General features: G+C 41.0%; 2 protein-coding genes across 2 annotated transcripts in view; one reads left to right on the forward strand and one right to left on the reverse strand.

Moving 5' to 3' along the window:
- LOC139419717 (matrix remodeling-associated protein 8-like) overlaps nucleotides 1-13,184 on the reverse strand; it is a 25,389-nt gene continuing 12,205 nt past the window's right edge. The window contains exons 2-9 of the mRNA XM_071169708.1: nucleotides 4,040-4,184; nucleotides 3,574-3,915; nucleotides 3,154-3,483; nucleotides 1,032-1,088; nucleotides 696-839; nucleotides 540-587; nucleotides 390-452; nucleotides 1-58 (exon numbers count right to left, since the gene is read on the reverse strand). Coding sequence (XP_071025809.1) covers nucleotides 45-58; nucleotides 390-452; nucleotides 540-587; nucleotides 696-839; nucleotides 1,032-1,088; nucleotides 3,154-3,483; nucleotides 3,574-3,915; nucleotides 4,040-4,103 — 1,062 coding nt within the window. The 5' untranslated portion in view covers nucleotides 4,104-4,184 and the 3' untranslated portion in view covers nucleotides 1-44. The remainder of the gene's footprint in view (nucleotides 59-389; nucleotides 453-539; nucleotides 588-695; nucleotides 840-1,031; nucleotides 1,089-3,153; nucleotides 3,484-3,573; nucleotides 3,916-4,039; nucleotides 4,185-13,184) is intronic.
- LOC139378935 (allograft inflammatory factor 1-like) lies at nucleotides 5,497-12,057 on the forward strand. The gene is made up of 6 exons (XM_071121566.1): nucleotides 5,497-5,624; nucleotides 5,866-5,927; nucleotides 10,780-10,846; nucleotides 10,955-10,996; nucleotides 11,523-11,688; nucleotides 11,863-12,057. Exons 1-6 carry the CDS (start codon nucleotides 5,606-5,608, stop codon nucleotides 11,948-11,950), a joined length of 444 nt encoding a protein of 147 aa, XP_070977667.1. The 5' UTR covers nucleotides 5,497-5,605; the 3' UTR covers nucleotides 11,951-12,057.

A 13,184-nucleotide genomic window follows, 5' to 3' on the forward strand; every position in this document is an offset into this window, starting at 1 on the left:
GTTCGGTAAGACATGGTGTGTTGATTGAAAGATGATTATTCTTTTCACTGGCATTGAACTGAAATAAATAAAAATAAATACAATGTAATGAGATGTTAATTGTTTACAGAACTGAAGGTGTTAGAAACATTGTAACCTGGACTCAGACAGTGACCAGAACCTAGATTCAATCCAGATCGCAAAAGATCTGCATTTTAGCATGCTTGATGTTTAAAGGTTAATTCCGATTGAGCTGACATATGCATTTTACCGTGAGTGCTATCTCCGCGTACCAGGAAGCATTGCCTTTAAAATGCCAATTGTGCTATAACGCGGATCTACTGTGGTCCGGATTGAATCGAGGCCCAGGTTAAAAAAAAATGTACAAAAATATTGTGGAAAAAACTCACAAGTGTGTAGGTTGTCCTTCTGGTCCAAATCTGCAAGTGAATACAGACAATTGGGTCCCGTTGCTGTGAAAAAAATAGATGAAGACGTTATTTAGGTGGACCAGGAGCCCTATGAGCACATTCAGGATGAGACATAATCAACAGGCTTACCTGGGTCTTGTACATCTTCATAAGCATTCCAGTCAGACTCATCTCCATCTGAGAAAGAGAGAGAGGCAGATTCACAATACAATAATACTGTGTGTTTCAAAACATTTAGCCTGACTTTACCAGGTCAATATAAACCAGAGTAGTGTCCGTACATACCTGAGTGTCTGCGGCGCCTGAGGCAAATGATCAATCCCAGCGTAAGAGCCATTATGACAATCACACACATGGATGAAGCCACTATAGTAGCCGTTCCAACTGTAGCCGTCGCAACTCTTTCTGGACTCCCCCTGGCAGTAACTGCTGAGTAGAGCATCAATATAATATGATGACAGTCATTCATGGTCTCATTTGATTGAACTGAGTGTAAAGCCTGTCGTGTGTCTCTTGTCCTCTAAACCCAGTGGTGATAAATATGTCCACAAATATATTCAGTAGATTTGTTATTTTAAATAAATAAAAGACACAAATAAGAGAAAAACATTGTACACCTACCAGGGTCTGTTAGCTCAGTTGTGGTGAAAGTCCGAACAACCAGGTTCTCCTCCTGTTCTGATTCAATGGTAGAAAATGATCATTATAGAACATCAAATTGCCAATGCAATGGTTGACAAATATAGATACAGTGCATTCGGAGATTATTCAGACCCCTTGTCGTTTTCCACATTTTGTTACGTTACAGCCTTATTCTAAAATGTATCAAATTGTTTTTTCCCCCTCATCAATCTACACACAAGTTGTCCCATTAGGACAAAGCAAAAAACATTTTTTAGAAATGTTTGCAAATTCATAAAAAATAAAAAAAACTGAAACATCACATTTACATCAGTATTCAGACGCTTTACTCAGTACTTTGTGGAAGCACCTTTGGCAGCAACTACAGCCTTGAGTCTTTGGTATGGCGCAACAAGCTTGGCACATCTGTATTTGGGGAGTTTCTCCCATTCTTCTCTGCAAATCCTCTCAAGCTGTCAGGTTGGATGGGGAGCGTAGCTGCACAGCTATTTTCAGGTCTCTCCAGAGATGTTCGATCGGGTTCAAGTCCGGGCTCTGGCTGTGCCACTCAAGGACATTCTGAGACTTGTCCCAAAGCCACTCCTGTGTTCTATTGGCTGTGTGCTTAGGGTCGTTGTCCTGTTGGAAGGTGAATCTTCACCCCAGTCTGAGGTCCTGAGCGCTCTGGAGCAGGCTTTCAACAAGGATCTCCCTGTACTTTGCTCTGTTCATCTTTCCCTCGATCCTGACTAGTCTCCCAGTCCCTGCCGCTGAAAAATATCCCCACAGAATGATGCTGCCATCCCCACAGAGGAACTCTGGAGATCTTTCAAAGTGACCATAGGGTTCTTGGTCACCTGAAGAGGAAGGTGGCCCAGCGGTCCTTCGTGGACATACAGTCATAGCTTGTTTTCCCAGAGTCTTCAACAGATTTTGCAGTTCCGACTTAACAGTTGTTTTGAACTCACTAAAGTCAGATTTTGCAGTTCCGACTTAACAGTTGTTTTGAACTCACTAAAGTCAGATTTTTCAGTTCCGACTTAACAGTTGTTTTGAACTCACTAAAGTCAGATTTTTCAGTTCCGACTTAACAGTTGTTTTGAACTCACTAAAGTCAGATTTTGCAGTTCCGAGTTAACAGTTGTTTTGAGCACGGCACAAATCATGCTTCATTGACAGCATGGCCAATGTTGAACGTTTATAATTTTAAACTAGGCAAAGAGACCATTAATATTAGACTTGGCACCCCACAGCCACTCCACTGAATAGCAGGCTAATGATTGTTTTCCAATGCTTGCAGTTAACCACTGATTCTTTCCAAACCACTCATTGTTGAATTTGCGATTTCCAACTTGTTGTGTAATGTTTATTTCCAATGGCCGATGAGTACTGATATGTTTTATCTATAATTTCCCTTCATTATTTTTCTTCATATGACAAGGATTAAAATGAATGACTGGTAGCCACTGCGGACTTTATATAGACAGGTGTGTGCTTTCCAAATCATGTCCAATCAATTTAATTTACCACTGGGGACTTTATATAGACAGGTGTGTGCTTTCCACATCATGTCCAATCAATTTAATTTACCACTGGGGACTTTATATAGACAGGTGTGTGCTTTCCAAATCATGTCCAATCAATTTAATTTACCACTGGGGACTTTATATAGACAGGTGTGTGCTTTCCACATCATGTCCAATCAATTTAATTTACCACTGGGGACTTTATATAGACAGGTGTGTGCTTTCCAAATCATGTACAATCAATTTAATTTACCACAGGTGGACTGCAATCAAGTTGTAGAAACATCTCAAGGATGATCAATGGAAACAGGATACACCTGAGCTCAATTTTGGGTCTCATAGCCAAGGGTCTGAATACTTATGTAAATAATGTATTTATGTTTATGTTTTTTATTATACATTTGCAAAAAATTCTAAAAACCTGTTTTCGCTTTGTCATTATGGAGAATTGTGTGTAGATTGATGAGGAAACAAAACAATTTGATCAATTTTAGAATAAGGCTGTAATGTAACAAAATGTGGGAAAAGTCAAGGGGTCTGAATACTTTCCGAATGCACTGTATATTCCGAATAAGAATGTACTAGCACATACTCACCTTTAACCTGCAGCTTGACCTCAAAGCAGCGTTCATTTTGTCCCATCTGCAACCTACATCTGTACCATTGGCTGTGACTGTACTCCACCATGGAGAGAGCCAAAGATGCATCTCCTGAACTGAGATTCCCTCCAAAGCTCACCCTTTTTCCTAGGAATGTTTGGTTGGAGATATCTGTAGGGTATTGAAGTATTTGGATCTCACTGTCTCCCTTGATCTCTGCCCAGGCCACTGATGATATTTGAGTATTTCCTGTTGTCATGTTCAACAGGCAAGGCAGGGTAGCTATCCCGTTGGGTGCTGCCATAACTGAATGTAGAATTTTGCATTCTTTGGAGGAGAGGAGAGGCTTAGTCAAACAAGGTTTACTCTATTTTTATTTGACACTTACATAGAAATAAATGGAATATATAATTTTACCTTTCACTTTTAGAGTGATGTTTTTCACATGAACACAACTCCATCCCAACCAGACATTGCAACTATAAAGCCCTTCGTCAGATTTCCTTACATCTCTTAGAGACAGGGACAGGTTTCCAGCCACCACAACATCCGCTCCCGACTCGAAGGCCACACGTTCTGATTTATGGGCCACAGATGGATTATCAGGCCACACCAAGATGTCCTCAGGTTTAGGTGAAAGTTTTGTCCATTTCACTCTGGTTGCTTTGTGGATTGATGTGAAACAGGGGAGGACAGCTACCTCTTCCTGAGTAGCTGTGATGAATTGTGGCGCATCTACATGAGAACAAGACTCAGCACCTGGGAAATTATGGGAAAAAAATAGATCAAATTAGCATATTAACTTTTTAAATATGCATACTGCTCTAAAAATTACTTTCAGACAATTAAATCAAGTGCAATTTAATAAAAAATGACTACTCACCAGCAAACTGTGTTCTGATGATCAACAGAAGTATTGATAACCCGTGTGACTGAAACAGTGCCATTATCCATGTGAGTGTGTGAAGTTCCTTATCAAGTTAGTCTCTCATCTCAGAGTCCAATCTCAGTTCTCCAAGGCCTAGTTTCTATATGGGTCATGAATACACATTTGCGGGGAAACATTTATTGACTTCTCACATAAAAAGAATGTTGTTTTGAAGATTATATGCTTAACAGTGCCATCTAGTGTCAAGGACTGAGAACAAGTTATTTGCTTAAAATAATATACATATATTTAAACAGACAAGCCAGTTAAGAACAAATTCTTATTTACAATGACGGACTCCCAATCACTGCCAGATGTGATACAACCTGGATTCGAACCAGGGACTGTAGTGACGCCTCATTCACTGAGATGCAATGCCTTAGACCCTGCGCCACTCAGGAGCCCTGTAATTTTCACATTTATCCAATTAGTTCTACAATACTTAGCCTAACCGTACTGTTACATGTTACATCCCGAGTGGCGCAGTGGTCTAAGACAGTGCAAGAGGCATCACTGCAGTATCTGGCTCAAATCCAGGCTGCATCACATCCGGCTGCACACAATTGGCCGAGGTAGGCCGTCATTGTAAATAAGAATTTGTTCTTAACTGACTTGCCTAGTTAAGTAAAAATAATTATATGCATTCCTTTCTTGTACCTAAATCTATATGGGGTAGCCTAGTGGTTGGACTAGTAACTGAAAGGTTGCAAGTTCAAATCCCCGAGCTGACAAGGTACAAATCTATCGTTCTGCCCCTGAACAGGCAGTTAACCCACTGTTCCTAGGCCGTCATTGAAAATAAGAATTTGTTCTGGCCAGCCCTAATAACCTGGTTTCTTCCTAGGTTTTGGCCTTTCTAGGGAGTTTTTCCTAGCCACCGTGCTTCTACACCTGCATTGCTTGCTGTTTGGGGTTTTAGGCTGGGTTTCTGTACAGCACTTTGAGATACATTGCCTTGCGAAAGTATTCGGCCTCCTTGAACTTTGCGACCTTTTGCCACATTTCAGGCTTCAAACATAAAGATATAAACCTGTATTTTTTTGTGAAGAATCAACAACAAGGGGGCCGAATACTTTCGCAAGGCACTGTATCAGCTGATGTAAGAAGGGCCATATAAATACATTGGATTTGATGACTTGCCTAGTTAAATAAATAAAAAAAGACATGAAAAGTGATTGCATGTTTTGCTGAAAGAACTTGAATAGTTAAAAAAACATATGTAGACAATAATGTAGTGTGCAGTGTTTGTGGTAGCCTAGTCTAGCATATGTCAAATGCAAACCCCTTAGTTCATTGTCCCCTCCATAGACTCTCTTTGTTCTCTGTCTGTTCCGTCGGCTGTGAGTGGATGTGAGAGGGGAACTTAGCAAATGACCACACTCTAACTTTAACTCCCCACACTTCCTCTTCTGTCACAAAATACAGATACATACTTTACACTTTCAGTGTTCATGACACAACGCTCATCCACCCCTGGTCCCTTTTACTACTCTATGATCCACCAAATAACAGCAGATTGACATGGACAAACATTTGCAAGGTAAGTCTCTGTGTCATATGTCTCATCTCACGCTGTCAGTCCGTCTGTCTGTCGATATGCACTCCACAGATTTTATAAACAATTGATTAAAGAAATAAAGTGTTTTAGCTAAATCAATCAATGAAATCAAATCTGTTATCTTTAGTTAGATCCTGTGAATGTGTGAGGGTTGTGTGGATAGATCACCAATAAGGAAGTGAGTGGTAACACGATTTCTGAGTTGATCCTCATATCATTTCAGGAGGGAAAGCATTTGGATTCCTCAAGTCTCAGCAGGATGTGAAACTGAACTCCATCAATGAGGTCTGTTGTTCATCTGTCTATAAATGTTATTATGGTAGTATTATCTAGCTATAGTATTATTAGCATCTTATTATCTATGTACACTATCCAGTGGCGATTTTAGCATGTAAATCTTGGTAGAGGAAAATAAAATTGTGGGATGCATGCCAGCAAAGCCAATACACAACACTAAACAATACATTAATTGCACAATATCACAGCTACACCAGGCTATCAGCTGAGCCTTGTCTGGCAGCGAAACAGTACATTCAGCCTCATTTACTGTCTTTAAAAAAAGATCTATGTATGGCTGACTTGCTTTAACAAATGTGGTTTCTACTGTCAATTGAGATGTACAAACTATGGCATAAAGGGACGACAAGTTGATAAGAGGCAGTCCGTAATTTTGATTAAGACATTAATGAGTGAGCTAGGATGGATGTAGTCGATATAAATATTTGTTCAGCACTTTTTAATTGTACAGTGACAGAAATCAGAACATGGGCCGTTCTTACAGTGCTCTCCATGTACACCAAGTCAGAACCGTAGGATAAAAAGAGGCATAAATGTAATCGATGATAACATTTATCAAAAACAGGTTATAGGCTACATGTGCACCACCAAGTCAGAACAGTAGGCAAAATGTTTTAAATTATTAGGGTGAGGTACATGGGCTACTAAGATCTTACTACATAACATACACTTAGTATAACTTTCTTAGCTACAGTATACATATCTCCCTGGCACATAATCTTTTCAGCAGCATACAAGACATTTTTGGACTCACCTTGTTGTGCTGTGCTCACCTGAACAGGAATGTGGCCCAGCGGTCCTTTGTGGACATATTTTGTTATCAAACTTTGTCATCAAAGTCTGGCATTCTCTGAATTTATGGTTCTTTCAAGACAACTGGGAACTTGGGAAAATCATGATGACAACAGTGATCTTCAGGTCGTAGCTCTAGAAAGAGGGCTGAGTTCCCGATTTACAATTCTGAGTTGGATGAAAGTTCAAAACGTATTTTCCCAGTCGTAGCTTGTTTTTCCCAATTTCCCAGTTGTTTTGAACTCACCAAAGTCAGGTTTTGCAGTTCCAAGTTAACAGTTTTGAGCGCGGCACGATGATTTATTTGACAATGATTGGTTTGGAATGCTTGCAGTTAGCCACTGATTCCTTCCAAAACACTCATTGTTGAATTTGCGATCCCCAACTTGTTGTGTAATGTTTATGTCCAATGGCCGATGAGTACTGATACATTTTATCTATAATTTCTCTTCATTATTTCTCTTCACAAGACAAGGATTAAAAAGGATTTGCCAGTAGATTGCCGACTTGATTCATGACGATGACTGCTAGCTAAGATTTTGAAAGTACGATGTTGATATGATCAGTCCAATCAAAGCTACTGTAGATATAACGTGATTTGACGTCATGTTATCTGTGGCCAATGACCGTGAGCCTACTTGGATGGGCACTTCTAATGTAACTCTATGGCAGCACCCAAGGGGCTTGAATTTTCGAGCTTTACCCTTAGACTTGGCCGTGACGTAGTGTACCCATGAGTGACAGAACACTGAGCCAATCATGCTCTATATTTTATGCTGGCTGCCCCACCACCACAGAAATCACTGAAATAGGCTGAAACACCTGCATTTTGGAGCTGCCTTACTCAAGAAAACCAAAAGAAGACCATGTTTGTATGCGACTTTAAATTATATATATTTTTTTTTACATTGTTTGCAAACTGATATGTGACACGTATTAATGCCAAAATAACATAACATGCGAAACAGGCAAGCCCCCCAATTTTTTTGGGTGCTAAAAATGTGGGTCTCAAAACAGGTGGGGCGCAGCTCCAAATCATGTCCAATCAATTTAATTTACCACAGACGGACTCCAATCAAGTTGTAGAAACATCTCAAGGATGATCAATGGAAACAGGACACACCTGAGCTCAATTTAGAGTCTCATAGCAAAGGTTCTGAATACTTAGGTAAATAATGTATTTCTGTTTTGTTTTTTTTGCAAACATTTCTAAAAACCTGTTTTCACTTTGTCATTATGGGGAACAAATTGATCAATTCTTGGATGGGTACATCTAATGTAACTCAATGGCAGCACCCAAGTGGCTTGAATTTACTAGCTCTACCTTTAGACTTAATGTAGTGTCCCCATGAGTAACAGAACACTGAACTAATCATGGTGCAACGCTTCATATTTTCTGCTGGCTTGTCCAACCACCACAGAAAGCACTGAGATAGGCTGAAACATCTACATTTTGGAGCTGTCTTTCTCAAGAAAACAAAAAAGAGACCATGTTTATTAACTCCATGATATATCTTATATATCTATACACTTCTGCGAGTAGGCCTTTCTAATCGACCTGGCCCGGGTATCCTGGAAGGACATTGACCTCATCCCATCCGTCGAGGATGCCTGGTCGTTCTTTAAAAGTAATTTCCTCACCATCTTAAATAAGCATGCACCTTTCAAAAAATGTAGAACTAAGAACGGATATAGCCCCTGGTTCACTCCAGACCTGACTGTCCTTGACCAGCACAAAAACATCCTGTGGCGGACTGCACTAGCATCGAATAGTCCCCTTGATATGCAACTTTTCAGGAAAGTCAGGAACCAATACACAAAGTCAGTCAGGAAAGCAAAGGCCAGCTTCTTCAGGCAGAAATTTGCATCCTGTAGCTCTAACTCCAAAAAGTTTTGGGACCCTGTAAAGTCCATGGAGAACAAGAGCACCTCCTCCCAGCTGCCCAATGCACTGAGGCTAGGTAGCAATGTCACCACCGATAAATCCATGATAATCGAAAATTTCAATAAGCATTTCTCTACGGCTGGCCATGCTTTCCTCCTGGCTACCCCAGCCCCGGCCAACAGCTCCGCCCACCCCCCGCAGTTACTTGCCTGAGCCTCCCCAGCTTCTCCTTCACCCAAATCCAGATCGCAGATGTTCTGAAAGAGCTGCAAAACATGGACCCGTACAAATCAGCTGGGCTAGACAATCTGGAACCTCTATTTCTAAAACTATCTGCCGCCACTGTTGCAAGCCCTATTACCAGTCTGTTCAACCTCTCTTTCGTATCGTCCGAGATCCCTAAAGATTGAAAAGCTGCTGCGGTCATCCCCCTCGTCAAAGGGGGTGACACTCTAGACCCAAACGGATATAGACCTATATCCATCCTGCCCTGCCTCTCTAAAGTCTTTGAAAGCCAAGTTAATAAACAGTCACTGACCATTTTGAATCCCACCTTCTCAGCTGTGCAATCCGGTTTCCGAGCTGGTCACTGGTGCACCTCAACCACGCTCAAGGTACTAAACGATATCATAACCGCCATCGATAAAAGACAACACTGTGCAGCCGTCTTCATCGACCGGGCCAAGGCTCGACTCTGTCAATCACCATATTCTTATTGGCACACTCAATAGCCTTGGTTTCTCAAATGACTGCCTCGCCTGGTTCAAATCGGAGGGCCTGTTGTCCGAACCTCTGGCAGTCTCTATGGGGGTACCACAGGGTTCAATTCTTTGGCCGACTCTTTTCTCTGTATATATCAATGATGTCGCTCTTGCTGCGAGTGATTCCCTGATCCACCTCTACGCAGACGACACCATTCTGTATACATCTGGCCCTTCTTTGGACACTATGTTAACAAACCTCCAAACAAGCTTCAATGCCATACAACACTCCTTCCGTGGCCTCCAACTGCTCTTAAACGCTAGTAAAAACCAAATGCATGCTTTTCAACCGTTCGCTGCCCACACCCGCCCGCCCGACTAGCATCACTACTCTGGACGGTTCTGACCTAGAATATGTGGACAACTACAAATACCTAGGTGTCTGGCTAGACTGTAATCTCTCCTTCCAGACTCATATTAAACATCTCCAATCCAAAATCAAATCTAGAATCGGCTTTCTATTTTGCAACAAAACCTCCTTCACACACGCTGCCAAACTTACCCTAGTAAAACTGACTATCCTACCGATCCTCGACTTCGGCGATGTCATCTACAAAATAGCTTCCCATATACTACTCAGCAAACTGGATGCAGTCTATCACAGTGCCATCCGTTTTGTTACCAAAGCCCCTGCGACCTGTATGCTCTAGTCGGCTGGCCCTCGCTACATATTCGTCGCCAGACCCACTGGCTCCAGGTCATCTACAAGTCTCTGCTAGGTAAAGCTCTGCCTTCTCTCAGCTCACTGGTCACGATAACAACACCCACCCATAGCACACGCTCCAGCAGGTATATCTCACTGGTCATCCCCAAAGCCAACACCTCCTTTAGCCGCCTTTCCTTCTAGTTTTCTGCTGCCAGTAATTGGAACGAATTGCAAAAATCGCTGAAGTTGGAGACTTATATTTCCTTCACTAACTTTAAACATCAGCTATCTGAGCAGCTAACAGATCGCTGCAGCTGTACATAGTCTGTAAATAGCCCACCCAATCTACCTACAGTACCTCATCCCCATATTGTGTTTATTTACTTTTGTGCTCTTCTGCACACAAGTATCTCTACTTGCACATCATCATCATTCTTTTTTTTCTATTGTGTTGTTGACTGTACGCTTGTTTATTCCATGTGTAACTCTGTGTTGTTGTTTGTGTCGCACTGCTTTGCTTTTTCTTGGCCAGGTCGCAGTTGTAAATGAGAACTTGTTCTCAACTAGCTTACCTGGTTAAGTAAAGGTGAAATAAATCAAATTTCCATTGTTTGCAAACTGATATGTGACACATACTAATGCCAAAGTAACATGCAAAATATGTTTGTTTTTTTGCTAAAAATGTGTGGCTGAATGACAGGTCACCACTGACACGATCTAATCTCAATGTCTGCCTTGTGGTATTCTATTCTTAAGGTTTTTCTCACAGATCCTAAATATGCAGAGGAGGAGGACCTCAGCTCAAAACTGGAAATGTTTAAAAGTGAGATTTCAAGTCTTTTAATTGCACATTGATCAGACAGTTATGTTTCCTTATTGAATGAATCAACAATAACATAATCATTGTAATGTGTTCTATATTGTTTTACAGACAAATACATGGAATTTGATCTCAATGACCAAGGAGACATTGGTAAAATTGCCTTCTTTTTTTATGACAATCATGATGAATAACAAGATTAGGCTAATCATGAGGACAACATAGTTCACATGGATGGCTCAATCTTTGTCACAGCCTCTCTCTCTCTCTCTCTGTCATGCTCTGACCTTTAATATCTCTGTTTTCTTTATATTTTGGTTAGGTCAGGGTGGGTATGCTAGTTTTTGTATTGTCTAGGCTTTTTGTATGTCTAGGGGTTTTGTAGGTCTAGGTATTTATATGTCTATGGTGGCCTGGTATGGTTCCCAATCAGAGGCAGCTGTTTATCGTTGTCTCTGATTGGGGATCATATTTAGGTAGCCATTTCCCTTTTGTGTTTGTGGGTTCTTATTCTATGTTTAGTTGCCTGTCTGCATTATCCGTATTAGCTTCACGGTTTGTTCTTTGTTAGTTTGTTCAGTGTTCATTCTTATATTGTTAAAGAATGTATGCATACCACGCTGCGCCTTGGTCTCATTCATATGACGAACGTGACACTCTCTCTATCTCTGTGTCACAGACATGATGGGGCTGAAGCGCATGTTGGAGAAGCTGGGTGTGGCAAAGACTCACTTGGAGCTGAAAAAGATGATGTCAGATGTGGTTGGCGGTGCTGCACGAGACACGTTCTGTTACACAGACTTTCTCAATATGATGCTAGGGAAGAGGAATTCCATACTCCGACTGTAAGTTAGAAGGAAACTGACACTACATTAATGAAGGCATTACCTTCGACCTGAAATGAATTTTCTGAATACGATTCTGAACTTTTGTAATCCACTGTATTTCCTTTAAGGTTATATGTCTTTTTGCTACATGACTTGTGTAATAATTTGTTATTTTATTTTTCTCTGCTGAAGGATCTTGATGTTTGAGGAGAAAGGGAAAGACCAGGAGCCCAAAGAGAGTGGACCACCGCAACGCAAGACTTTTTCAGATCTGCCCTGAAGGCAATTACGTTATGGATCCAATCTGTTCATGTAAAAACTGAATGTCAAATGAACTGGGTTATACAGGTTTCATTGTAAGGAATAAAGAAAGGTTTGATTGATCCATAGGCTTGTCCATTTGTTGGTGAAAAACGTGTGTGCAGCTGCAGAACCTCATATCAAGCTCTTGATCGAATATACTTAAAGTATATCAATTGTCAGCATTTCTGATAAAATGATAGAATCCCATAACAGATTTGAGTGTTTGTGTAATGGTGAAAAACATCACTCAAAGTGAAAGGTAAAATTATATATTCCATTTCTTTCTATGTAAGTGTCAAATAAAAATAGAGTAAACCTTGTTTGACTAAGCCTCTCCTCTCCTCCAAAGAATGCAAAATTCTACATTCAGTTATGGCAGCACCCAACGGGATAGCTACCCTGCCTTGCCTGTTGAACATGACAACAGGAAATACTCAAATATCATCAGTGGCCTGGGCAGAGATCAAGGGAGACAGTGAGATCCAAATACTTCAATACCCTACAGATATCTCCAACCAAACATTCCTAGGAAAAAGGGTGAGCTTTGGAGGGAATCTCAGTTCAGGAGATGCATCTTTGGCTCTCTCCATGGTGGAGTACAGTCACAGCCAATGGTACAGATGTAGGTTGCAGATGGGACAAAATGAACGCTGCTTTGAGGTCAAGCTACAGGTTAAAGGTGAGTATTTGCTAGTACAGTTGTGGCCAAAAGTTTTGAGAACGACACATATTAATTTTCCCAAAGTCTGCTGCCTCAGTTTGTATGATGGCAATTTGCATATACTCCAGAATGTTATGAAGAGTGATCAGATGAATTGCAATTAATTGCAAAGTCCCTCTTTGCCATGCAAATGAACTGAATCCCCCCAAAAACATTTCCTCTGCATTTTAGCCCTGCTACAAAAGGACCAGCTGACATCATGTCAGTGATTCTCTCGTTAACACAGGTGTGAGTGTTGACGAGGACAAGGCTGGAGATCACTCTGTCATGCTAATTGAGTTCAAATAACAGACTGGAAGCTTCAAAAGGAGGGTGGTGCTTGGAATCATTGTTCTTCCTCTGTCAACCATGGTTACTTCCAAAGACGTGCCGTCATCATTGCTTTGCACAAAAAAGGGCTTCACAGGCAAGGATATTGCTGCCAGTAAGATTTCACTTAAATCAACCATTAATCGGATCATCATCAAGAACTTCAAGGTGAGCAGTTCAA

Source organism: Oncorhynchus clarkii, chromosome 2 (assembly GCF_045791955.1).
Source record: "Oncorhynchus clarkii lewisi isolate Uvic-CL-2024 chromosome 2, UVic_Ocla_1.0, whole genome shotgun sequence".
In the NCBI taxonomy this organism is placed as follows: domain Eukaryota; kingdom Metazoa; phylum Chordata; class Actinopteri; order Salmoniformes; family Salmonidae; genus Oncorhynchus; species Oncorhynchus clarkii.

Excerpts from the sequence above, each read along its gene's own strand:
- LOC139378935 (XM_071121566.1), top strand. Across the intron at positions 10,847-10,954 it reads AAAACTGGAAATGTTTAAAA|ACAAATACATGGAATTTGAT; the intron begins GTGAGATTTCAA and ends ATTGTTTTACAG. Across the intron at positions 11,689-11,862 it reads AGGAATTCCATACTCCGACT|GATCTTGATGTTTGAGGAGA; the intron begins GTAAGTTAGAAG and ends TCTCTGCTGAAG.